The sequence below is a fragment of the Papio anubis genome, chromosome 8 (assembly GCF_008728515.1).
Source record: "Papio anubis isolate 15944 chromosome 8, Panubis1.0, whole genome shotgun sequence".
Classification (NCBI taxonomy): domain Eukaryota; kingdom Metazoa; phylum Chordata; class Mammalia; order Primates; family Cercopithecidae; genus Papio; species Papio anubis.
In genome coordinates, this window is record NC_044983.1 from 17027285 (window position 1) to 17054739 (window position 27455).

At 40.5% G+C, this 27455-nt stretch overlaps 1 protein-coding gene across 3 annotated transcripts in view; it reads right to left on the reverse strand.

Annotated features, from left to right (window-relative positions):
- Window positions 1-27455, reverse strand: part of PSD3 (pleckstrin and Sec7 domain containing 3) — a 704060-nt gene that overhangs the window by 398492 nt on the left and 278113 nt on the right. For all 3 annotated transcript variants that reach the window (XM_017961820.3, XM_021942810.2, XM_021942812.2), the window contains one exon: window positions 6890-6998. In XM_017961820.3, the coding sequence (XP_017817309.3) occupies window positions 6890-6998 (109 nt within the window). The remainder of the gene's footprint in view (window positions 1-6889; window positions 6999-27455) is intronic.

Genomic DNA, 27455 nt, shown 5'->3' on the forward strand with positions numbered 1-27455 from the left:
ATAGACAAAATAACCATAGACAGAAGTCACAACCCCAAACAAGCCCAGAGGGCCACAGTTATCGTAACAGTAGAGCCACAGAGAAGCTAGAACCCCAGAGTTGGCAGGTCTGCAGACCTGGAATGGGAAGCAGAACATACGTCACCATGATTAACTGAAAAATTACCTGCAGAACAGCTTCCCATCCTAGCCCCTCCCACCCTGTTCCCCTACTCAGAGGCTTGCCTGCAGCAAGGCACTCAGCATGGGTCTAATCCCACCTGCACCTGTGCCCGTCCATACACCCCACCTCATAGAAACCCATTCCAGCCCTCTTCTATATGAAGGGAAGAGGCCTGCTAAGGACACATAATCCACACAGCCAGAGAAACTCTACCTGTCTATATTTGGGAACTCAAACTTTCATTCATGCATATGAGCAAACTCCAACATTTGAGGACTTAACAGTGGCTTTCAAAAGAAGTTCCAAGATTTAATGAAACAGAACCGACCCTGGATGAAGGAGAAATCCAGGAAATAGAAGAAAATCACAGGGAGAAAAAAAAAATCTAATTTTTTATTTAGAGAGATTCAAAATAATGCATCCATAAAAAAGCAGACTGCAATAAAACTGAGTGACCAGAGAATGGGAAATAACTCTTGAAATCATAAATAAAACTATAAAAATGTTGTTAGAAAGAATGGAAGATCATGCTTTAAAATAGGAAAGAAAAATGAAAAGACATAGAAGATTGATCTAATCCAGGAGAACCAACATCCATCTAATAGGAACTGCAGAAGTAAAAATCATTCTTAAAAAGTAGAGAGGACACATATTTTCAGAGCTAAGGAAAGACATGACTGAAAGGGTTCCACATGCACCATATAGCAAGAACACAAAACTCACACTTCCAGAAATGTGAGTGGGGAGGGATCAAGAGAGCCCTGAAAGCTGTCCATAGAGAAAGAGCCAATTACCCACAGGTGAGATCTCAAAGGTCTTTGCATTTAAAAGAAGAGACTCCAGTGCATACTGCGATTAAAGCCAATTAAGCCAATAAATTAAAGCCAATTAAGGCAAAAGAAGGGATTAAATATTTTGAAACGCACCATGCAAATTCTACCACTTGTTATTCATTTCCTCATTTCATTACCTAATTTTTTTTTAAAGAAGCATAAACTTAAGATTCCAAATCTGCTTGATTTCCCAAACAGTGAAACCTGAGACGGGCCATAAACTTTCACGTACAAGTCTTTGCACGCACACACGCTTTCATTTCTCTTGGGTAAATATCAAGAAATGGAATGGCCTAGTGGTACAAAAGGTATATCTTTAACTTCTTAACTGTTTCTACTGCTTTTTTTTTTTTTTTTTTTGAAACGGAGTATCACTCTGTCACGAGGCTGGAGTGCAGTGGTGCGATCTCAGCTCACCGCAACCTCCGCCTCCCAGGTTCAAGCATTTCTCCTGCCTCAGCCTCCTGAGTACCTGGGATGACAGGCATGTGCAACCACACCGGGCTAATTTTTCTATTTTTAGTAGAGACGGTGTTTCACCATGTTGGCCAGGATGGTCTCCATCTCTTGATCTCGTGATCTGCCCGCCTTGGTCTCCCAAAGTGCTGGGATTACAGGCATGAGCCACCGCGCCCGGCCTTCAGCTGTTTGTAAACAATTGGACCTTTCACATTCCCACCACCAGTGTGTAAGAGTTCAGCAGCTCCACTTTCTTACCAATCACAATATGGCCAGTCTTTTTAATGTTAGCCATTCTAGTAGATTTTATTAGTATCTCATTGTGGTTTTCATTTCCATTTCCCTAATGACTAATAATGTTGAGCACCTTTTCATGTGCTTATCTGCCATCCATATCTGTTACAATTTTTTGCCCATTTTTTTTCCCCATTAGGGGGTTTGCCTTCTTCTCATTGAGATATAAAAGCTCTCTATGTATTCTAGATACAAGTCCTTTGTTGGATCTCCAACACTAAACGTCAATAGTCAAACTGTTGAGAAACCCTGATCTAGTTAATTTTGCTGAAAAGAACCATATTACACTGCAAGGAGTCACGTATCTACACATGATTCACTTTACCTTTAAAAATAAAACAGGTAATTTTTTAAAAACTGACATGAGATACTTCTTAAAATCATATGCTACAGAATCCATTTACATCTAAGTCCAGCAAGCACCTTACCTATTCATACTTCTGACCATAAATCACCATAAGGAGAAAATTTGCTTAGACAATATGATTTAGAATGAGTTCCAACTAAAAGAAAACTAACATTTTAATAAAATTTTGGTATGTCTTTCAGAGGCTTCCAAGCAGCTAAGCTCTCACTACACAATCACTCTAGAACCTTAAAAGTATAACACATTTCCTATGGCTTCCCTACTAGCCCTACCCAACTCTTCTCCTTTAATGATGGGCTCCGAACAGTTCAGGTGATGGCAGCAGGGAGGCAATGTGAAAACAGTTCTCCTCCTTCCTCCGCTAGTCATCAGGTACCTTCCCCAACAGAAAAGTCCCCGAAGGCCTCCCTCAGAGCCTGTGTATTCTGATCCTGGTTGCCATTCTAACACAGCACATTTATAGCATATTTCAGGAGAGTGGGGTGAGGTGACTTTTACATCTTTCCAACCTGAGAGTTGGTTTTTCCACAGGAACAGACGATGTCACATTTCAAACATGATGCAGAACCGAGGAACCTGGATCATGGTCTCAAACCTACCAACAAGTTTGGGGCTAATTAATTCATTCTCTTGAGTCATCAGTTTCCTCATCTATAAAATGCAAAAGAACTTCTACTATTTCTTCCAACATAAGGATTCTGCTACTTCAACATATAAACTAGTTTCCTAACAGCTAAACACTGACTGGGTACCATGTGCCAAACCTTGAGCTGTGTATTCACAATCTCATTCAATTTCCACTAAAACTCTGTGAAGAAGTTACTACCATTATCCCCATTTTTCAAATGAAGAAACTGAGGAGTCTCAGCGACCTGTCCACAGGCACCTGTCATAGGCTGGGACCCAGGCTCCGCTGCTGCTGCCACAGGCACCCTGCGTTCAGTAAAGTGGGAGAACAGGATACAGCTTTATTCCAGCCACAGACAGCTGTGAGGAGTAATTACAGTCAGAGAGTTTCAAAAACCCACACAAACTCTAAAAAGCAAGTTTAGGACCATTTATGAAGTTCTACAACTCTCCAAACAACTGAGTAACACATGAAGGTGCCTATCTTCCCTCATTACATCAAATAACTTCCAATTACTGGCATGCTGTACCTAATAAGAGGACTGCACTGAAGCCGAGACTTCTCATAGGCCATCAGAGAGACTCGATTCTTAACCGGATTCTAAAGCATGTCAGCTGTGTGCCTTTAGGCATGTTCTTTAATACCTCTGAAGCTCATTTTCCTCACCTACATATTTTTAAAAGTCTGTAAAGTCTCACCTTGCCTAAGGAGGCACTACATGATATGGCCCTTTTCTAAATGGTAATATTTCTGAATTTTTCTCTCAATGATGATGTCTGCAGACTAACCGGGCTACTCTTCCCCAGTTCCTCAAACAATTTCTGTTTCCTGCTTATGCCATTTCTTCAATTTGAAATGCTCTTCCTGCAAAATTCTACTATTCAGAAGTATAGTCATCCTTCAAGACCAAGTTCAACTCCCACCTCCTCCATGGAGTCATCATCAGATGAACTGAAAGTGATCATTCTTTCTTGCTAGTCATTTGGAGACATATTGTTTCTCCTTAGCTAAAGAATAAGAAACTTATGAGTAAGAACCACATCTTCCACATCTTTGCACCTTCAATGTGCCAAACACAAGTAACCCGTGCATAGGTGCTCATTAAATGTATTTGTTCAATAATGTATGCATCCTTTCACACCTACAGAATAACATCACACCAGCAGCAACTACCACCGACCATTTTTACCAAGGCAAATAAGAAACAAAAGGTTTAAAGTGTCATTTTGATTTGCTTCGGCTACGATATATCTGAGCTGCTGATACAGGGAAAACTACTCAAAACCCATGAGTAAGGAAAAACCAAACTCACTCACCAATAAGTCAGAGAACTATGCAGACATTTGGTATTATCTCTATATGGTTAAGTAAAAATCAGTTTTATTATAGTCAAAAAAAAAAAAGCTTAATTAGCAAAAAAATCACAATGTCACATTCGAAGTTAAGTCTTTGCCAAGGAGTTTTATTTTATTTTAAAAATTTTTTGTTTACTTTTTGAGACAGAGTCTCACTCAGTCATCCAGGCTCAAGTGCAGTGGCATGATCTCGGCTCACTGCAACTTCTGCCTCCTGGGCTCAAACAATTCTCGTGCCTCAGTCTCCCGAGTAGCCAGAATTACAGGCACATGTCACCACGCCCAGCTAATTTTTATATTTTTAGTAGAGACAGGCTTTCACCATGTTGGCTAGGCTGGTCTCAAACTCCTGACCTCAGGTGATCCACCTGTCTCGGCCTCCCAAAGTGTCGGGATTAGAGGTGTGAGCAACCATGCCAGGCCAATGCCAGAGTTTTTTAAAGCCTTGGGATAACTATAATCAGTACCCCCATCAGGGAACGAGTAAACAGATGATTAGGTACCTCAAACTTCAAGCCCAGAATAGTTAGGTATTTATGATACATGACAAACAGCATAAAAGGCTACAATACATGTTAAGTATAAGAGATATACTATGAAACACATTCTCCTCTAAATTAGGACACTGTGATAAAAGCCAAATGATTTTTTAAAATAATTTAGCTGTTTTTTTTTTTTTTACTGTATCTAAGAGTTCCCAATGATTAAGATATCTAATAAACATTCACTTTTTAAGCTAAAAGACGTTATTATATGGCTGTGTATCCACTGCCTTCTTGGTATCCTCAAATACTGTGGAGTTATTAAATAATCCCATCTAACCTGTGAGTCAAAAATGTGTAGTTCATAGTTGGCTTTCTTCAACTGAGCAACAGCTGTATTAAGTCAGATTCTTTGTCTTCCCAAAACAAAAATCAGTGTCAGATAATGATGGAGCTGAAAAATGTAAGGATTGCACTTATAATATCAGCCTCAAAGGTCAGGGACATGATGATGATGATAGTGACGGTTATCACAACAATTAATAGCAGCAAACACTTTTATAGTACTTATTACATACCAAGCATAACTCTAAGATTTTTTTTTTTTTTTTTTTTTTTTTTTGAGATGGAGTTTTGCGCGCTGTTGCCCAGGCTGAAGTGCAGGGGCGTGATCTCAGCTCACTGCAAGCTCCACCACCTGGGTTTACGACATTCTCCTGCCTCAGCCTCCCGAGTAGCTGGGACCACAGGCGCCCGCCACCATGCTCGGCTAATTTTCTGTATTTTTAGTAGAGATGGGACATGACTCTAAGATCTTTATAAATGAAAACTTAATTCAAACTCAAAAGAATTCTAAGACATATGTCACTATAATCGCATTTTACAGATGAGAAAACTGAGTCACAAATAAGTTGGGTAACTTTGCAAGGTCACACAGTTTGTAAGATACAAGGCCAGGGTTCAAATTCAAGAAGTCTAGATCCAGAAATCAGAGAATATTAACCACATGCAATAGCCTTTTCCAATCTAACTCTCAAGATATGCTAATATCCCCTTTATCATCAGTTTTCCGTAGATAAAGTTAAATGTTTTGACATTCTATACAAAGCTATTTGCATTTTTATCTTGTACCTCCTTCTAGGAAAATGCCTTCAAAAAAGTATTGCCTTAACAGGATGAGCTCTGCGGTGAGACAAACCTGCATTAAACTCCTGGCTCTACTGTGTGAGTGATTGTGATTGGGAGGAGATTACTTCAATCCCTCATCTGGAAAATGGGGATAACAGTATCAACTTTTATATACGGTTATTGTGATGATTAGCATAGTGCCTTAACACACGGTAAGTGATCTAGTAGGTTAGCTAATATTGTTACTAGTAATAGTTCTATTTGTTCTAAATTTACCTGTTTCAAATTGAAGAATGTTGCTTCTAGTTCCAGAATACTAAGTTTGCTGACTAGATTAGGCCAATACTAAAAAGTATTAAAAATAAGCAAGAGCTACAATAACCTTCAAAGTAAAGACTGCAGTGTCTGAAAATCATTGTAGAAATGTTTCCTAATAATATATTTTGTTAGTGAAAAACAAGCACCAAGGGCTGGGCACGGTGGTTCACATCCGTAAATTTAGTGCGTTGTGGGGCTGAGGCAGGAGGATGGCTTGAGGCCAGGAGTTTGAGACCAGCCTGGACAGCACAGCCAGACCCTGTATGTTAAAAAAAAAAAAAAAAGGATTTTTTTAATTAGTCAGGTATAGTGGCAAGGATTTTTTTAATTAGTCAGGTATGGTAGCAAGGATTTTTTCAATTAGTCAGGTATGGTGGCATGTGCATGTAGTCCCAGCTACTTGGGAGGTTGAGGCAGAAGGATCATTTGAGCCCGGCGGTTAAGGGTGCAGTAAGCTAGGATGATGCCACTGCACGCCAGTCTGGATGACAGAGCACTACCTTGTCTTAAAAAAAAAAAAAAAAAAAAAAAAAAAAAAACCACCAAAAATACATTAGTCAATATATACAACAATGGTAACTATGGAAAACTCTTATGAAAATTGGTTAATTCTTGGAATTTCAAATATCAGAAGCTGAGAATTCCTCAAACGAAGAACATGACTTGAAATTACCAAGAATAGGACACAAGAATTACATGAAATATTTGTGGATTCTACATCCTGGGAAGATTGTTTTGATGAATAATTAGAGCAAGCAGGTTTCACAGGTAAGAAGAAAGTAATGCAGGTGGAGAAAAATCACTGTGAAATCACAGCTCTTCTTATCTTTCACCTGGAAGAGGGATATCAGGAAATACTTACTAGTATCTGGAGTTTTCCCTTCAGCTCTGCCAAATAAAAATTCATATTTGGCCTTAGCAACACTCTGGGAATGTGCAGATGCATTGTTCACCCAAACAAATGTCTCTGCCTGCAAAATTAGAACAAAACAAAGACACATTTAAAATACATCATAAAAAAATACATCATAAAACAAATTATCCAACATGAGATTGGTAAAGTAATTATGACATATGTACTTGATGCTATCTAACCATTCAAAATGAAACATGAAAAATACAACATGAAAAGAATCAGAATACAAACTATCACTGCATTATTACAACTATATAAAAATGTACACATATAAACATCTATAGGGAAGTCAGCGGAAAATAAAAAGGATGGCTTGAATGGGAGGCTGAATTATGGTCGGTTTTAAAAAAATTAATGTTACTTTTCTGCAATTAGAAAACTGTATTCTGGCTGGGCGTGGTAGCTCACATCTGTAATCTCAGCACTTTGAGAGGTCAAAGTGGGTGGATCACTACGTCAGGATTTCGAGACCAGCCTGACCAACATGGTGAAACCCCATCTCTACTAAAAATACAAAACTTAGTCGGGCCTGGTGGTTCCTGGAATATCAGCTACTCAGGAGGCTGAGGCAAGAGAATCGCTTGAACTGGGGAGGCAGAGGCTGTAGTGAGCTGAGAACACACCACTGCACTCCAGCCTGGCTGACAGAGCAAGACTCCATCTTAAAAAAAAAAAAAAGAAAGAAAACTGTATTTTGTTTTTAAACACATCATTTTCCAAGTGATTATCATTACCCACAGTCCATAACAAGAATATTTCTTTGTGTGGCTTCTGTTAAAATACACCACCAACAACAAAAAAAAACAGTCTTTCCCCAAAAGAGATCACATTTTTAAATAATCAGGAACACCATTCAGCCGAACAGGGCATGGAACAGAACTGCCAGGCATCCCATGTAAACTGATTGTCCTACATTTCAACATCTGTCTCAGGGTCCCATGTAATTCCTAAAGTCCCTTATTTGAAACAAGAACTACAAAGGTGATGGTGAAAATGGTACATTCTCTGAACTCCTAAGACCTCCTTCCTCACTGTTTCAGGCAACTCTCAAAAACCAGGAGTGCCTCTATTCTCCGGCTGAAGACTAATTAAAAATAAGTAGCAAGGAAAAAAAATTCAAGACACAAAGAAATTTGACCTAGCCCAGTCAGGGGGACCTTCTTTTGCCTCTTTACTCTGAACCTAAACATTAACCAGGATACAGATTATCACCCATACTGGTTTCTACCCAGTGGTTATGAGACATCATCTTTTCTCATGTCTGATCAGTGACTGACCATTCACTTTGGGGGAGAGAAGCGTGAAGGGTTTTTATCAGCAACCAAGTAACTATTTCAAAGAGGGAAATGTTAGTATTTCTATTCTATGCTTTGGAGCAGAAATGACTGACAGTAGTAGGAAGACCCTATCACAACTCCATCACCCCACTGGAGACAGGTTCAGCGGGCAGACTCCACTTTGTTCTTCAACACCAATAGCAAAGAGCTAGTGTGCACAACATTCAGATAGCAATTTCTTAAAAGAGCTCCGCTATCACTTCATGTTCATAATGCGTCAAACGTATCAGTCTGAAAAGGTGCATACTCCTCTTGGTGTTACGTGTTTGATAATCACAGGTTGTTAATTATCCTTTTCCCCAATAGAGAGGAAATATTAATTTTGTGATATGTTTGGGGAGCTTCAGGCTACTAAAAGAGGAACCTAGCCAAGGGGCTGCCACCTAAGGTGCCCTAATTTAGGCAGGTGGTTAGGGAAAGCTCTCTGAGAAACTAACAGGTGCAGAGATGAGAAATATGACAGGCTGGGGAAGGTCAGCAACATATTGGCGGGAAGGCCATACGCATGGCATTAAGGAATGGAAGGACAGATGAGGTTACTCAGATAACTCAGAGAAGGCCAATGTGGCCACAGAAGAGAGGATGAGCGGGCAAGTTTAAAAACTTGCAGGATGAAGAGTGTAGGTCAAGGAAAAGACGAAGCAGTTTGATGGGTTTGACGGGAAGCCATTGAAGGGTTTTATGGCATACAGTCATTCATTTGCATTTTAAAAGATTATTCATTTACACTTTCAAAAGATCATATGGGTGTTATATGGAAAATGAATTGGAGTGAGACAAGAAGAAGCAGAGATACCAGCTAGAAATCCAAATGAGAACAGGGAAGCTTGGAGGAAGTAGGCAAAATTTAAATAAATTTTGGATGAATTTTGGATGAATTAAATTTTGGATGAATTACAATATATTTTGTAGGAAGAATTACACAGCTTTCTGATAAACTGGATTTAAAGAATGAGGGAAAGGGGCCGGGCACAGTGGCTTATGCCTTTAATCTTAGCACTTTGGGAGGCCGAAGTGGGTGGATCACTTGAGGTTAGGACTTCAAGACCAGCCTGGCCAACATGGCGAAACCCCATCTCTACTAAAAAATACAAAAATTGGCCAGGCGTGGTGCCATGCACCTGTGATCCCAGCTACTCAGGAGGCTAAGGCAGGAGCATCACTTGAACCTGGGAGATGGAGGTTGCAGTGAGCCGAGATGGCGCCACTGCACTCCAGCCTGGGCGACAAGAGCGAAACTCCGTCTCAGAAAAGGGGAAAAAAAAAAACAAAGAGGCAAAGGGAGAGATTAAGGATAACTATAATAGATACTAACCACTTATTCCATGCCAGGCACTATTCTAACGTAATATATGGAATATCTCATTTAATGCTCAGAACAATTCTATGAGGTGGGGGCTACTGTCATCCCCATCTCATAGGTGGGAAAAAGGAGGCAATGAGAGGCTAAACAATTTTTCCAAAGATATATGAATCCCAGATTCACATCCAAGCAGTCCAAATCTAGAACACTTGGCGCTGGGGATGACTCCCAGGGATCTGGCTTGAACAACCAGGGGCATGTACTGAGAATGGGAAGACTAAGAAACAGTACCAATAGCCTGCATTTGGGCTTCCAAGTGATCCCCCAAGGACTCGCTAAAACATCAGAAAAGAATGTTTTAATAAAGGAATCCATTACAAAGGTGGTAGAAAACAAGAAAAGCTATATAAAGCAAAAGATCTATAAAGCAAAAGTTTCAAGAAATTCCAAGAAGATAAATTTTTGATTAGAATCTCAACTTTAAGGCCAAGAACTATTTTCTAAAGCAAGGTTCCCTTTGAGCAAGGATTCTTAACCTCAGGTCCACGGGGAAGGAAGTGCCCATCAAGAGAATTCTGGAAGTATGAAGCTGGGGAGGGGGTGATTTACATCTTTACTTACATTTACCTTGAGATGAAATTTAGCATGTTTCAAATACAAATGTAAGCAACAAACCAGAGTATTGGTAGCAATAACTATAACTTGTCATCAATAGAAATCAATCATTTTCATATCATGTAACAGTTACTGCAGATATCTTGAAATATTTATACTCATCCCTAGTTTGAAATGATAATAGTTACTAGACTCATCATTAAATCTTGTTATCAATAAAGAAACTTGGCATTTTTGTTTTTTTAGAGATGGGATCTAGATATATTGCCCCAACTGGACTCAAACTCTTGGCCTCAAGCAATCCTCCTGCCTAAGCCTCCTGAGAAGCCGGAATACATATATTATCATACCACAAGTGTAATATTTTGGTAGCCAATCAAATTGGTTTCTTTTGCAATTCTATCTATATTATTGTATGCATTTGAAATGCATTATTCTGACAAAAGATCTAGAATTTTATCAGACTATCAAGAGGGGCCTGCTCAAGACTATTGTTTCTCAAACTGCAGCTCATGACCTATTAGTGGCTTGTAAAATCACTTTAGCGGCTCATGACCATATTTTCATATAGATAAGTTTATACACAGATATCTATTTAATAGAATAAAAGTAAAAATACCAGAGTAGAAAACACATTGTAAGATAAGCATTGTTTCATGGAATGTCTAAGTCACACATGCATGTGAGTGTGTGTACTGAGTCATCATTAAAAGTGTATTTCTCAAGGTTGTGCATGACCTAAACTGCTTGAAACACATTACCCTAGAGTGGTTCTCAAAATTTATCACCAATTAGCATCACCTACAGCACCAATTAAAACACGTACTGCTGGGGTTCATCCCAGAGTTTCTGATTCCGTAGGTCTGAGATGGGGCCTGAGAATCTGCATTTTCTAACAATTTTTCAGGTGATGCTGATGTTGCTGGTCCTGGAACCATCTTTTTTGTGAACCACTGCTCTAGACCAATGGTTTTCATACTTCGTTGTATATATGAATCACCTGGAATCTTGTTAAAACATAAAGCGAGCCGGTTAGGGTGGGGCCTGGGACTCTGCATTCCTAAAAGTTCCCAGGTGACCCTGAGCCACAGACCAGCTTTGAGGAGCAAGCCTTGAAGGCACTAAGGCTTCAGAGTGAAGCGGTGTTCAAAGCACACTCAGACTATCACAAAAGTGAAACTTTGTTTTAAAAGGGCTGCTCTACCTAGAAGTAAAATTCACTAAAGGGCTCTGCTTAATAAAGTGCTCCATTAACATACTCCACCTTGCTAAATAACATAAAATTCACTCTGCTTGCATTTGTGTGGAGGCTAAAGTAACTCTGTCTTGGAAGCTAATATGTCATGTTGACTTCTGATTAACCCCAGTTCTGGGAATGCCTCTGAGATTTCCAATTTATCTACTGCTCCTTGCGTAATACCACATACTTCCAGTAAATCCTGCCCTTAGATCAAATTCCTACCTATTCCCTCTGAAGCTTGTGTGCCCCTTCCCTATGGGATATAATCCCTGGGTCTGGGGCATAAGGGCATGGAGATCTACCCGTCTTGTAGTTGCCCAAAACCACGCTTCTGTCTGTCCGTTCCCCAATAAAATCACCCTATAACAACAGCCTGGACCTGTCTGCCTTCTGCGTTGGTTTCTCAGCTCCACCTGCGCTGGTGGGTTACTCTTACCAAAGAGCTGTGAGCGCCTACCGATATATCCTCTTCCCATGGCAACGCTTATAAATCTTTACTGATCTCTCCAATAATTTATGCAGGTCTTTGTTAAAACAATCAGATTAATGAAAGACCCACATAATTCAGACTATTATTTCCTTTGGCATTACTAACTGCATAAAATATATTCTTTTGTTTCATCACAGTTGTTTTTAGGAACATAAATCTCCTTAAGAAGCATGGCATATGAAACATTAGCAGATGGACTGATGGTCAGGTGACTGAACTTAAATCTCGGCTCTCATAGTATCACTCAGTCTCACACAAATGCTTCCTGTTTGAGCTTCGGCTTCCCAATTGATAAAGTGTTACTCAAATTTATCTCTCGGGTCTCTCTGAATTCTGAAGCACAATGATTCTTCCCACTTCTGAACCAGCTTCACAGACACTTCACTACAGAGCAGTAACATCTTTTCCTTGTGATAAAATTACAATGGCATGATCCCCAAAACAGACCCCCTATTTAAAGGTGCAAGCCCACCATTAAATGGATGAGACAAACGAAATCTCAACCTTACATTTGGTATTGCTTTTCACATTTACAAAGAATTACACTCACATTATCCAACTGGCAACATGTTACCAATTATAATTACCAATTTTAGACACAAGATAAGCACTACTGATACAGAATAACTTTCTTTTTTTTTTTTTTTTTTTTGAGATGGAGTCTCACTCTGTCACCCAGGCGGGAGTGCAATGGTGCAATCTTGGCTCACTGCAACCTCTGCCTCCCAGGTTCAAGAGTTTCTCCTGTCTCAGCCTCCAGAGTAGCTGGGATTACAGGCATGCTTCACCAGGCCCAGCTAATTTTTGTATTTTTGGTACAGACACTACCGATGTAGAATGACTTTTTTTTTTTTTTTTTTTGCCCCCCAACGGAGCGCCCTCGTTCCCAGGCTGGAGTGCAGTGGTGCAATCTTGGCTCACTGCAACCTCCGCCTCCTGGGTTCAAGTGATTCTCCTGCCTCAGCCTCCAGAGTTGCTGGGATTACAGGCATGCACCACCACGCCTGGCTAATTTTTGTATTTTTAGTAGAGACAGGGTTTCACCATGTTGGCCAAGTTGGTCTCGAACTTCTGACCTCAGGTGATCCGCCCACCTCTGCCTCCCAAAGTGCTGGGATTACAAAACGCGTGAGCCGTCACGCCCAGCCTAGAATGATTCTTTTAATTAATTGTTTAGCTGTAAAAAAAAAAAATCAAAAAGACAAAGCAGAAAGCTACAGGCAAATTCTAGAAGTAAAAGTAGTTTTCAGTTGATTTGGGAAGGGAATGATGGGGCCAGAGGAGGGAGGAGGGAGAAAAAGGTTAACAGTAGAGTTTGAGAAAGGTGGCATGCTCCTTCATTTCCTTAATTATTTCAACTTCAGTATGATTTTGAGAGAATCCGAAAGCCTCCAAGTCAGCCAGTGAGTATTATAAAGAAAAAATTAAACACTAAAGACTATAAAATATTATTTCATGACTCACTCAAAATTAACACTTGATTTCAACAGTCACACTCTGCACTTGATCCTGTTCAATCCCATCTGCTCCCATCGCCCGGCAGAAGCCAGGCCCATGCAAGCAGGGTGCCACGCACAGCTCAAGTGCAGGCAGGGACAAGAAGCTCAAGGCTAATGCTGCAAAGGGCAACAGTTAGGTGTTACGGGCTGAACTGTGTTCCCCCAAAATTCGTATGTTGAAGTCCTAACTCCCAGGACCTCAAATGTAACTGTATTTGGGGATAAGGTCTTTTAAGAGATAATTTGATTAAAATGAAATCAGTAGAGTGTGTCCTAACTTGACTGATGTCCTCATATGAAAAGCTGAGGACAGACACACACAGAGAAAAGACCATGTGAAGACACAGGGAGAAGGTGGCCATCTGCAAGACAAAGAGAGAGGCCTCAGAATAAAGCAACCCTTCCAATGCTTTGATCTCCAATTTCTACTCTCTAGAACTGTAACAATATTAATTTCTGTTGTTTCAGCCACCCTGTTTATAGTACTTTATTACAGCAGCCTAGTTAACTATTACTTTAGGAAAGGCTAAAGATTGGAGGGCAAAAGGAAAATTCTTCAGGATGACAGGTAACAACCCCCTGCTATTCCCTTTTTTTTTTTTTGAGATGGAGTCTTGCTCTGTCGCCCAGGCTGGAGTGCAGTGCCATGATCTCGGCTCACTGCAAGCTCCGCCTCCCGGGTTCACGCCATTCTCCTGCCTCAGCCTCCCGCTATTCCCTTTTAATAAGCAAAAGGGTCTGGATGAGAAGGTATATCCTTGCACCAGCCCACACAGGGGGAATGCGAGTTTGAAGACATGAAAAGTTGTAAAAGGAGGTGAATCATTCATTCTAGCCACAAATAGCGAAGTATAATACTCTTATCCAGTGGTTCTCCCAGCTGTGTACATGAGAATCCTAAGATTCAAAGAAGCTGCCTGGGTATAGAGACAGGGTGGCTGCAAAGATCAACAAAGGGAGGCATGGCGAAAAAGACTCTTGTTTACTCAACCCCACACCACTTTTGCAACCACAGTAGCTCCATTTCTGTTCTAAAGATTCAGGTTCTGTATCAGGTTTATGGAGAAGAGAGACATCCAATGTAAAAAGAAAAAAAAAAGTTAAAAAAATCACTGTTGTTTATTTCTGGATAAGATGGCAAAATAAATCTACACATCTGCATTTGCTCTCATCCAAAACTACTAAAAGCACAGTAAAGAGATTTTTCTTATAAAAGCACAAACCCACAGGAAATAGAATAAGAAAAACGACAACATTTTTGAAGCAAATAATCTAGTGATAACTGACATAGGAGACCACAGGAAAACCTGGGGAAAGCAAAGAACCAATTCAATACACCCCACAAGACATCCAAAGGACAAGGTAATAAGGGAGCCTGGTAAACTCTTGAAGTGAAGGAAAAGGGAGTGGCTTAGATACAGAGGACTATTCATAAGGAATGGTCATCAAGCACTTAAGTCCTCAGATCCCTGCCCCTACTGCACTGGGCGACAGCCCCTACCCTACTCAGGTAAAACAACAGTTTTATTAACTAGAGAGATTTTTCAGAGAGCACTCTGGCCTGGGGGACACCAGAAACTATCGAAGTTAAAGATACCATAGTGGAAACTGGGATTTGTATGCTGGATGTTAAGATGCTTAAATTTCTTCACTTACCAAGCTAATGAAATTATGGCACCCTATACTTCACCCTGCAAGCAGGAGACCTGAAGAGTTTTCACCAGGGAATGCAGCCAGACCAAGAAGAAAAACCTGCAAAATTAAGTCAGGACTCTACTAGTAAATAACTCAACCAGATCCTCCTACAGTGAGGCTTAGAGCTGCCACTTGAAGGTATTCCTTAACCTTCATGACTGGTGGTTTTGAAAGCCACAGGCCAGTTATTTTACAGAATGTTCTTATCGTCATGTTTCACGATGCTGTTCTTCTCTTTGCACCCTATCAGTGGCACATGACTTCAATTTGTCCAATTACAGATCACATTCGCTTTGATCTGCCAGGTTCCTCCACTGAGAAACCTTTTTAAGTTGACTTAAAAAGTTTAAGTCGGCCGGGAGTGGTGGCTCATGCCTGTAATCCCAGCACTCTGGGAGGCCAAGGCGGGCAGATGACCTGAGGTCAGGTGTTTTTGAGACCAGCCTGGCCAACATGGTGAAACCCCCATCTCTACTAAAAATACAAAAATTAGCCAGGTGTTGTGGCACATGCCCATAATCCCAGCTACTTGGGAGGTTGAGGCAGGAGAATCACTTGATCCCAGGAGGTGGAGGTTGCAGTGAGCCAAGACTGAGCCACTGCACTCCAGTCTGGGCGACAGAGTGAGACTCCGTCTCAAAATAAATAAATAAATAAAGTTTAAGTCAGCTTAAACTTTTTCTCTTAGTAACTAATTATTATGCTGTGGAAAGGCACTTAGGAACTATGTAAATATCTTGTTTTACATCAAACTTTCAATTTATAATTTTATTTATTTTTAGCAGAACAGGCTGAATTTATTGCTTTTTTATTTCAGTGCTCCAATTGCCCACTTGGGACCGATAGAAGCCTCTTCAAGTTGGCTTCTGTGTCTTTTGACATGTCCCCATTATTCTCTGAGCATTTCTTTACTTTCTTACGCCACAGATGCTTCATGCTTCTCTTATGTTTTCCATCTGCCCTAAAATGAGCCATTTTATTTTAAAACAAAACCAGTTCCTTTCAATACAAAATATTCTCTAGATCCAAGACCTCAACATTAGCTGTGCTTACTGTTATCGGAATGTAGCTGCTCATAGGTCAGCTAGGGAATTTCAGACAGACACACACAGACACACACACACAGACACACATACACACACACACACACATATACATACACATACACATACACATACACATACACATACACATACACACACACATACACATACACATTCACATTCACTGTGGTATACTTAAATAAAGGCCCTCGCCGACAAAATGTCTACATTCTAATCCCTGGAGCCTGTGAATGTCACCCTACATGGCACAGCCTTTGAAGATGTGATGAAATTTCTGGGCATGGGAGGGCTATATTGGAGTAGCCAGAACCCTAAATGCCATCACATGTATCCTTATAAGAGGGAAGAAAAGGAAGATCTGAGGCAGAAGAGAAGAAAGTCATCAGACAGAAGCATAGAAAAGTAGAGCCAGAGATAAGATACTACAACACTGGCTTTGAAGATGGAGGAAGGGGCTGTGAGCCAAGGAATGTAAGAAATGCAGCTCTAGAGTCTAGAAATGGCAAAGAAACAGATAATCCTCTGGCAGCTTGATTTTAGCCCCTAAGACTTTCTGACTTCTGCTCTCCAGAACTTTAGGAGAATAAATCTCTGTTGCTGTAAGCCACCAAGTTTGTGGTATTTTGTTCCAGCAGCTACAGAAAACCAATACAGATCAACAGAAATATACATAAATACACACTTTATATCTACATTATCTCTATATCTACCTTATCTAATAAAAACCTATAAGTCGACTGGGCATGGTGGCTCACACCTGTAATCCCAGCACTTTGGGAGGCCCAGGTGGGCGGTTTACTTGAGGTCAGGAGTTTGGGACCAGCCTAGTCAACATGGTGAAACCCCGTCTGTACAAAAATATACAAATAAGCCAGGCACAGTGGCGCGCGCCTGTAACCCCAGCTGCTCAGGAGGCTGAGACAGGAGAATCGCTTGAACCCAGGAAGCAGAGGTTGCAGTGAGCCGAGATTGCGCCATGCACTCCAGCCTGGGTGACAGAGCGAGACATCATCTTCAAAAAAAACCATTAATCCACATTCACATTTTTCCATAAATGTATTTCTGCTGCTTTCAAGTACAAATGAGTCATTAATGAGACAATCACAAGACTAATATGTAACTTGTTACTCCACCTGTACTGTTCCTTGTCAGCACAGTTCATCCAAACACACTTTGCTCTCCCTCTATAATTCAGACTTTCCACTATAATTAAAAATTTCGTATTGCTGAAAAACAAACAAAACTATCCATTCCCTCAGTTTGTCTGGCAATAAAGAAGAAGATTCAAGTCCTAGCATATGTAGCATTTTTTTCCTTTAAAAATATATTTGAGGCCAGGCGCGGTGGCTCATGCTGTAATCTCAATGGTTTGGGAGGTCAAATTCAGAGGATTGCCTGAGGCCAGGAGTTCGAGACCAGCCTGTGCAATATAGCCAGACCCCTGTCCAAACAAACAAACAAACAAACAAACAAACAAACCAGGCATAGTGTCATGCAACTATAGGCCCTGCTACTCAGGAGGGTAGGGCAGGAGGATCACTTGAGCCCAGGAGGTTGAGGCTGCAAGTGAACTATGATTGTGCCACTGCACTCCAGCCTGGGCACAGAACAAGACCTTGTCTCAACAAATAATAATAATAACATTAAATAATAGAATAAATAAAATTTGCCAGGCATGGTGGCTCATGTCTATAATCCCAGTACTTTGGCAGGCCGAGGTGGGTGGATCACCTGAGGTCAGGAGTTTGAGACCAGCCCGAGCAATATGGTGAAATCCTGTCTCTATAGAAAAAAAAAAAATTAGCTGGCTGTGGTGGGGAGCACCTGTAATCCCAGATACTTAGGAGGTTGGTACAGGAGAATTGCTTAAACCTGGGAGACGGAGGTTGCAGTGAGCCGAGATTGTGCCACTGCACTCCAGTCTGGGCGACAGAGCAAGACTCTACCTCAAAAAATAAAATAAATAAAATGTATAAAATAAAATCAAATAATAAAATATGAATACATATTTGACATACACCTGCACATAAACAAATGGGGAAGATACTCGTGCTTGGGCCGAAGGGGATGGCCCACGTATTCCCTACAACCAGTCCCTCGTCCCCTCACAGACTAACCGGATAGATATTCCAAAAGTCAATAACTACATCAAGTAAAAAAGTAAAACTGGGACAGAAAGCCTCTCAAGAGTAGAGAGAAGCCCAAAACAGCCAGGAGACAAACCAGGAAGCTGAAAGGCCCAATCTTTAATTTGTGAAGGTTAGAAACAGCATGGAAACCAAAGGGTAAAGCAGGAAATGGACCACCAGCCTAAGGAGAAAGACGTTGGCAAAAAGCAAGCCTCGCTGCCAGCTTGTTTTTAAATGTGTTAAAGACCAAGAGCTGAATACATGGCCTTTTGAAAAGCCCTTGGAGGTCCATTCTCATTTTCCCACCAGCTGCTCTCTTCACTCTGTCCATTTCCAGGATGAAAGCACGCTCCCCTGGGACAAGGGTAAGCCGGGGATCTGCTGCTCCTCCAGACATGGAGTCAGGGCACAGCAGCCATATGGGGTGGCGGGGGGCCCAGAGAAGAGCCACAGTGGCACGAGCTGGCTTCCATCGACACACATGTGAAGACAGAGGAAAGGACACAAAAGCATGCCTTTAACAGGGTCAAACGAATCTTCCTTTGGTAAACTTCATGTGGGACCCATTTTAGTTGTCTTCTAACCAAATGGGAAGATTCTATTCCCCTTCTAGGAACCATGCCTGTCCTGGGCAAGGCTCTGAATTCATAATACCCCAGGGCTTCTTACCAATGGTGATAGCTGCTTTATTTTATTTTATTTATTTATTTATTTTTTTGAAGTGTGATGTAGAAAGCTGAGAGCTGGAAAGCTAGGATGGTAAAACATTCATTTGTAATAAAGCCTCCCATAAAACCAAAGTAGGATAGAAGGATCAAGTCTTCTTCACACTCCTTCACTAAGACAGCAGTAACTAAAGAGCTGGAGACCTTCAATGACAGAATCTGAAAGAAAATTAATAACCGACTATTAGGAGTTCACAGCGTATCCTCCGCCTTTCCCACCATCTCACAATCAGTAATGACACACTGAGAAGACGGGAGGCCTCGGACAGCAAACAAGAAACCCAGTGATTCAAGACTTCATCTCACCTTTCCCCCTACCTGTTCCTGACGTTTTCTGCCTCCCTCAGATTCTGGACCTGTGTGCTTCTGATGTTTAAAATTCACAAATGAAGCAGACAGTATAAATATTTGCATTTAAAAAATAAAAACCTTGTTAAACCTTTGAATACATCTTACTCGCTACAGACTCCAGATTCTTAACAGGAGGATGGAGCGCTCCACTTTGGGAGAGCACTTCAGGATTTAAGTCGGGTCATATGAGGAAAAGCTGAAGACTACAGAGAACTTTAAAAGTCAGCCCAGCATAATCGGGATCCCTATGAGGAAATCAACCAGACTGAATAAATAACATTCATAAATGCTCCTCTATTTCTTTCTCAAAAAAATGGAGGCGGGTCGGATACAGAAAACAATCAAAACAAGTACTATGCAAAGCAGAGACTACAGGCTCCCACAAAATGTTCAATAAATATTTTTCCTGAATGCTTATAAACTCGGAACCCCCCCCCCCCCAAAAAAAAAAACCCTGAAATCTTGGAAAAGGTTAGGAAGAAGTCCTACAAAGAAATTACATAAGCATCAGCCTCAGTCACCTAAATCTGCTTTGAAAACATCACGGTATCTTTGGTCATTTCAGAAGTTCCACTAACTTCTGAAACAAAATGAAACCCACTCTATATTTTTAGAAAACGTAATCTGTCACTTTGACAAAGAGAAAAAACAGGTGCTAAATGTGATTTTAAGGTGAGAATCACGAGAAGTAAGTGTCTTCTCAACTTAGTTTGCTATATCTCTATTTCCCTTAACTTGAAAGTGATCTCTCGGCGGCTACTGTGTATTTCAGTGAAACATGTAATACCTAGAACTGCACCTTACAAATAAGACAGGCAAAAGATTGCTTTTGATTAAGATAAGAATATAGTTCTAGTTTTCTTCTCTTCCAAGGAGTTATATGAGTGATCAAACAAATTAAACCAATATTATTTTCTACTTACACAGTATTAATCATTTACCCAACCTACATGTATGCAGAAAAAAATAATCTCCTAGGCAAATATAAACATTCTGAAACTCATGAAATCCATGTTGTGATTTACACTAAAATAACACGTGAAATATTGAAAATAATGTAACCATTGCATTCATTTCTGTAAGAAAATACATGGCCCACCTAAATTTCATCAAAGCTAAATATCTCCAAACAAATGATCATGCGTTTCATATCACAAAGAAAATCAGAAGCCAGATCACCCAGTGGAAAGCTTTTGGTTCTGTGTATAGGACATAAATCATGACCAGATGACACTAAGCATTTCATCCCTGGCTGTCAGCAGATGAATTTTATGAAGAACTGTCCATAAACCGAGCTAAGAGCATCTACAAAACACATGTCTGTAAGATCAAGGTAAAAAGGGGCACAAAAGTGAACATAAGATCCTGAAAATATAAATTTAGCAAAAACTTTCACATCACTTCTCAGACAACACTATCTCTGGTCTTGATAAATTTTTTTCATCATGTTTTAAATTTTAATTTAAAATGAGATAGGAAAGTAAAATACATTATATGGGTCCTTAATACTCCTGTCAATTACCAGTAAAGTCATTCTTCAAAATGTCCTGACAAGACACGATGCATTAACTGCCTGACTTTCCACTGAGAAATTTTTACATCCCAGCTTTAGGGAGGTCCTGAGGGCAGTCAATAGGTGAAGAAACACTAGAGAAACTGACAAAGTACCTGAATTTTTATCTCAGAAGATCTCCATTATTTAAACTAAAGCATTATCAGGATACTCATACTACCTGCAATATGAAAAAGTTCCCATTATGCCTTTTTAACTTTTACAAAGACACAAACTATTTATTTTTAATGAATATTCAAAGACACAAACTATTCGTTAAAAGGTGAAAGGAATAAACTTCTCAGAAAGGAATTGTTCACAGAAGCATATTACAAGTGGTTATTTTGTTAGTTTTTTTTGAGGAACTCTGTTATTTTTCCATTTAACACATCCATCACCTCAAATACTTTTTGTATTTTGTGGTAGCAACATTCGAAATTTACTCTCAGTGACTTTAAAATATATAACACACTACTATTAAAATTATATTCACGGTGCTCTGCAATAGCACTCAAAAAAGAAAAAAAAAAAAAAAAGAAAGAAACAACATATTCCTCTTACCCACCTGAGGCTTTGCACCCTCTGACCGTCATCTCCCCATTTCCAGTGTCTGGTAACCACTATTCTGCTTTCTGCTTCTATAAGTTCAATTGTTTCAGAGCCCACATATACGTGAGAACATGCAGTATCTGCCCTTTTATGCCCAGTTTATTTCCTTATTTCACTTCATAACATCACTTCGTATCCCATAAATATATACAACTATAACTTGTCAATTTATGATTCATATATTTAAATATATATAATATGAAATATTATATCTATATCTGTATCTATATTATATCTATCTATATCTGTATCTGTATTTTTTTTTAAGGAAATAATTCCTCCAGACTTCCAGGACCTATTTGGTCAACGACCTCTTGGGGAACACCAGGTTGTTCCCTGGTGCCCTGACAGAGTTTATTGGCCTCACCAGACACAAGTGATCCAAGAATTGTCCTGTGTCATGCACTTGAGAAACACAACATAGGAGACACAGTATTTCTGTTGGTCTACGGCCAAGCTGCAATGGGTTACCTGGGGTGTTTGTGGATAAAGTGCTGATTGCTAGATTGAATCAGATTCTTAGGAATGGAGCTGCAGAACCTGCGTTTTGACTTGACTCCTCCAGGTGACTCTTAGGCATGCTGAAGTTTGAGTATTCATTTTGGAGCTACGTGAGTATACAACAGAGTCCTCAAAAAGAGAAGGGCATGGTGGCTCATACCTACAATCCCAGCACTTTGGGAGGCCGTGGTGGGAGGATTGCTTGAGCCTAGGAGTTCAAGAAAAGCCTGGGCAACAGAGTGAGACCCCATCTCTAAAAAAATTTTAAAAATAGCCAGGTGTGGTGGCACATGCCTGTAACCTGTAGTTTACCCAGCTACTCAGGAGGCTGAGCAGGGAGAATCGCTTGAGTCCAGGAATTAAAGGCTACAATGAGGTACGATCACACCACCGCACTTCAGCCTGGGGGACAGAGCAAGACCCTGTCTCAAGGAAACAAAAAACAAACTAAAAAGGACCAAGGAACAGCAGGGCAGTGGAAAGCAAGGAACAAAAGCCAATCCTCTTGGGCCACATCCACCATGCCTATAACACAAACCGCAACCACGAAGTACCTGGAAAAATGCACTGACAGGTTAGGATTTCTGGCTTCTTGAGGGTATTTTACAATGGACGTTAACATTGTTAGTTGCTTCTATCAATGGCTTCAGATTTGTGCAATTAGTGAAAATAATGCCATTAGCCATGAAGTTGCTTTTGGACCCAAGCAATCAAGGAATATACTACTGGGGAATGGGCCAGGTGCAGTGGCCCATGCCTGTAATCCTAGCACTTTGGGAGGCCCAGCTGGGTAGATCACCTGAGGTCAGGAATTTGAGACCAGACTGGCCAACATAGTGAAACCCCTGCTCTACTAAAAATACAAAAAATTAGCCGGTGTGGTGGTGGGCACCTGTAATCCTGAGGCAGGAGAATCATTTGAACCTGGGAGGCGGAGGTTGCAGTGAGCCCAGATTGCATCATTGCACCCCAGCCTGGGCAACAAGAATGAAACTCTATCTCAAAAAAAAAAAAAAATACTGGGAAACGTTCCTCGCTACAAAACACAAATGAGTCTCACAAATACTGTATTTTCAACAGACAATGCATGAACTGAAGAATAATGGGTCGGTGCCAGTTACCTTTGTTCTTAAATACAGAACACTGGAGAATAAATGATTCACCAAGAGGTGTCTTCAATTTCATAGTTTTACAGAGGTCTACATCCTACTGCTCCCCTACCCACACGCCAACCCCACAGTCTCTGATCTCCAGAGCTTCTGAAGATTACAGGCTTATTCTTTCTATCTTTACATCCGTAATTGGAACATAAAAATAATGTGATAAACTGTTATAAGAATGCTTGTTTGAGCTTGCCAGGGACCTAAAACGGACTCGTGTCTGTGGAAATATAACAGAGATCCAAATAATAGAATTATAAGTAAACTTTTGGAATTCACGTGTGAAAGGCAGAGATCACCTATACAATTTATTGATACACATGATAGTAAAATCTGGTTCAATGCGGTTAACAGCTTACATCAATTTACAAACAAAGACTATTGATATGACTCTGATGACAAATCCCTAATTGTGCTGTGAGGAGCTGAGAACAAATCATCTTCTAAAAAGAACAAATGAATTAAATACATAAAGTGTGGGATTATTAGAGTAATACTTCCATTATTTGAAGCACAATAATCCAGCAAACATATTTGGAATACAGAAAGCAGATTTTCAGAGTGGCCAAAGCATACATGTTTACAAGTCCATGCATTTAAATACACTTTATTCAGGAGAGCCCTTCAAAGCTCTTACATATGGACAATCTGGAGAAAGTTAGTTATTTTTCTAATTCTTGTAAGAATTCAAACAACTTATTGAGGAGAAGGGCTAATGGCCAGCAGGTACTATATAAAATTGAGAATGACCACCACAAGTCTGACAGTAAAAACAAATGATAAGGCCGGGCGCGGTGGCTCAAGCCTGTAATCCCAGCGCTTTGGGAGGCCGAGACGGGTGGATCACAAGGTCAGGAGATCGAGACCATCCTGGCTAACCCGGTGAAACCCCGTCTCTACTATAAAATACAAAAAACTAGCCGGGCGAGGTGGCGGGCGCCTGTAGTCCCAGCTACTCGGGAGGCTGAGGCAGGAGAATGGCGTGAACCCGGGAGGCGGAGCTTGTAGTGAGCTGAGATCCGGCCACTGCACTCCAGCCTGGGTGACAGAGCGAGACTCCGTCTCAAAAAAAAAAAAAAAAAAAAAAAATGATAAAAGACAACATAAGCAAAGATAAAAAGACATGTATCAACTGTGAGTAAACATCTGCAACATAGATTTAAATATCTAATATATAACAAATTCCAACACATCAACAACCCAGCAGAAAAACAGGCAGAAGATAAAAACAGATCATTCAAGAAACAGAAATACAAATGGCAACTACACATTAAATGATGTTCAATCTTGCTAATGATTAGTGAAACACAACTTAAAACAAAAGTCACCAGTTTTTACCCACAATACTGGCAATGATTAAAAAGACTGACCACCAATTTTGAAAGGCTATGAGGAAACTGATAAACTCCCGGTTGGAGTATAAATTAATGGTGACCTGGCATGTTCATATATATCTCTCTCTCCATATGTGTGTGTGTACATTGTGTGTGTGTGTGTACGTTGTGTGTGTGTGTGTACATACATAGGGTTTAAAACATTTGAGCAGATACTCAAGGCAACATATATGTCAATGGAAGCACTGTTTGTAATAGCAAAAACTAGAAAAAATCTGTCCATCAATGTAGAAATGGCTAAATAGGCCAGGCGTGGTGACTCACGCCTGTAATCCCAGCACTTTGGAAGGCCAAGGCGGGCAGATCATTTGAGGTCAGGAGTTCAAGACCAGCCTGGCCAACATGTTAAAACCCTGTCTCTATTAAAATTACAAAAATTAGCTGGGCGTGGTGGCGGGCACCTGTAATCCCAGCTACTCGGGAGGCTAAGGCAGGAGAATCGCTTGAACCCAGGAGGCAGAAGCTGCAGCGAGCTAGATCGCACCATTGCACTCCAGCCTGGGTGACAGCAAGACTTCATTTCAAAAAGAAAAAAAAGAAATGGCTAAATAAACTATAGGATAGAATACGATGGAGCAATTTTTTAACATGAGGTAAACTTGCATATATTGACATGGATGTATGCCAACATATATTTTAAAAAACTGAAAAAAAACATGTGTAGTATGGCACTTAAGACACACACATATACATATGTATACACTCCATACACACATACATAGTACAGGTACAAACTGCAGGATTGATACTCAAAATATCAAACAACCAGTGACACAGGGCTCTGAGTAGTTTCAGCAGACGCTTGCTCAATCAGAATGGATACCAGCCGTATTGGTACAGGCCATCTAATGCATACACTTGCTCCTCAACTTATGACGTGGCTACGTCCCCATCATAAGCTGAAACATATCTTAAGTCGAACCATCTTAAGGACAATCTGTATTGGCCATAAATATCAACAATGCACATAAATATACATAGAAAAAAAATCTGGAAAAAATAAAAAATCAAAAGATACCTGTGGCACAGTTGATGTGAGGGACCCAAGATTTGGGGAGCGGTACAATGCTGAATTTGACCTCGTCAGTAATGCTTTAAATTTCTATGAAAATGTATTCATGAATTAATTATGTAACTAAAATTTAATTTTTATAAGAAAAAAAAAGAGTAGTATGGAGAAAGTATGTCAGTTGAGATACTCATTCATTCTACTTACCAAGTGTTACGCAGTTCTTGAATCAAATCTGGTTAAAACTTTCTCATAAAGATGACCAATTTCCTAACCAGGAAGCAATCGACCGACCGACCATCCATCCATCCATCCATCCATCCATTCATCCATCCATCCATCACAAAAAAGGGTTCTGGTCTGAGAAGAACTGCAAGGGACAGTGTCTATCATACTCCAATTTTAGTGGTGGAGGGGATTCACATAGTAACATCCTGATGAAGTATTTGTCTAGTTTCAAGTCCAGTGGTTCCCAAACTTGGGTGTAACTGAGAATTCCTTGAAACCTCACCCCAATTATTCTGTTTTCTCAGGCCTGCAGTGGGGGCTCAAGATTCTGTATCCCTGCCAAACCCCACAAAGATTCTGACATAGATGGTTCAAGGACCACACACTGAGAAACAATGCTCTAATCCAAGGGAATTACAACATTAATCTGTCCACCCTCATCCCAAGTTCAATGAACTGCGTCAACTTTGTAAGTGACGACAGGTTAGGATGGACAGACCCCACAAAAACAGATAAAATCAAGGTGCATGCAGATAACGAGGGAGTCAAATAAGCAGAGTACACAGTGTGCTAGTCAGCTTTCACTAGATTAGTTGCAGCACTAGCAAATTACCTTCAAATGATAGTGGCTTACAGGGAAGGCTTATTTCTTGCTTAGACGTTGTGGCTGCTGAGGGCCAACTATGGCTCTGCTCCAGGTGTGGATAGGCTGAAGAAAAAGCTCCCAGCATCTCCTTAATTCTGGAATGTAGGCTGAAGGGGCAGCACTACACTAGATACTTTACATAGATTTTCTCTCTTTTGTCTTTTTAGAGACAGGGTCTCACTCTGTAACCCAGGCTGGAATGCAGTGGCCCGATCATAGCTCACGCAGCCTTGAACTCTAGGGCTCAAGGGATCCTCCCTCCTCAGCTTCCTGAGTAGCTGGGACTATAAGTGCACCACAGGGCCTGCCTTTGTCTATTTTAATAATATAATTGTTATTGTTGATATATTTTCATTTCAGTTACATATATTTCTTGACTATATAAAAGTTTATGCATAACATAATTTATACATTTATCAATTGTTTACTATTATAGTGTTGCAACAATCAACCCTCCACACATTTCTTTACATCCTTTTCTGATTATTCATTTATGAAAATCTCCTAGAAGAGAAAACATTGAGATCAAAGGAAATGCATATTCAATATTCTTGATACTTGTTGCTGAGCTATCCTCCACAGAGCCTGTCCCAGGAGTGGACAGGGACTGTGTTTTCAGTCATGTCTGAATCTCAAGCCAAATCATTGCTCTTAGCATATTTTTTTCTTATTTTTTTTTTTATTTTTAAGACGGAGTCTCGTTCTGTCGCCCAGGCTGGAGTGCAGCGGTGAGATCTTGGCTCACTTCAATCTCTGCCTTCTGGGTTCAAGCAATTCTCCAGCCTCAGCATCCCAAGGAGCGAGGACTACAGGTGCATGACACCGCCTCGGCTATTTTTGTATTTACTGTAGAGAACGAGTTTCACCATGTTGGCCAGGCTGGTCTCGAACCCCTGACCTCAGGTGATCCACCTGCCTCAGCCTCCCAAAGTGCTGGGATTACGGGGATGAGCCACCATGCCCAG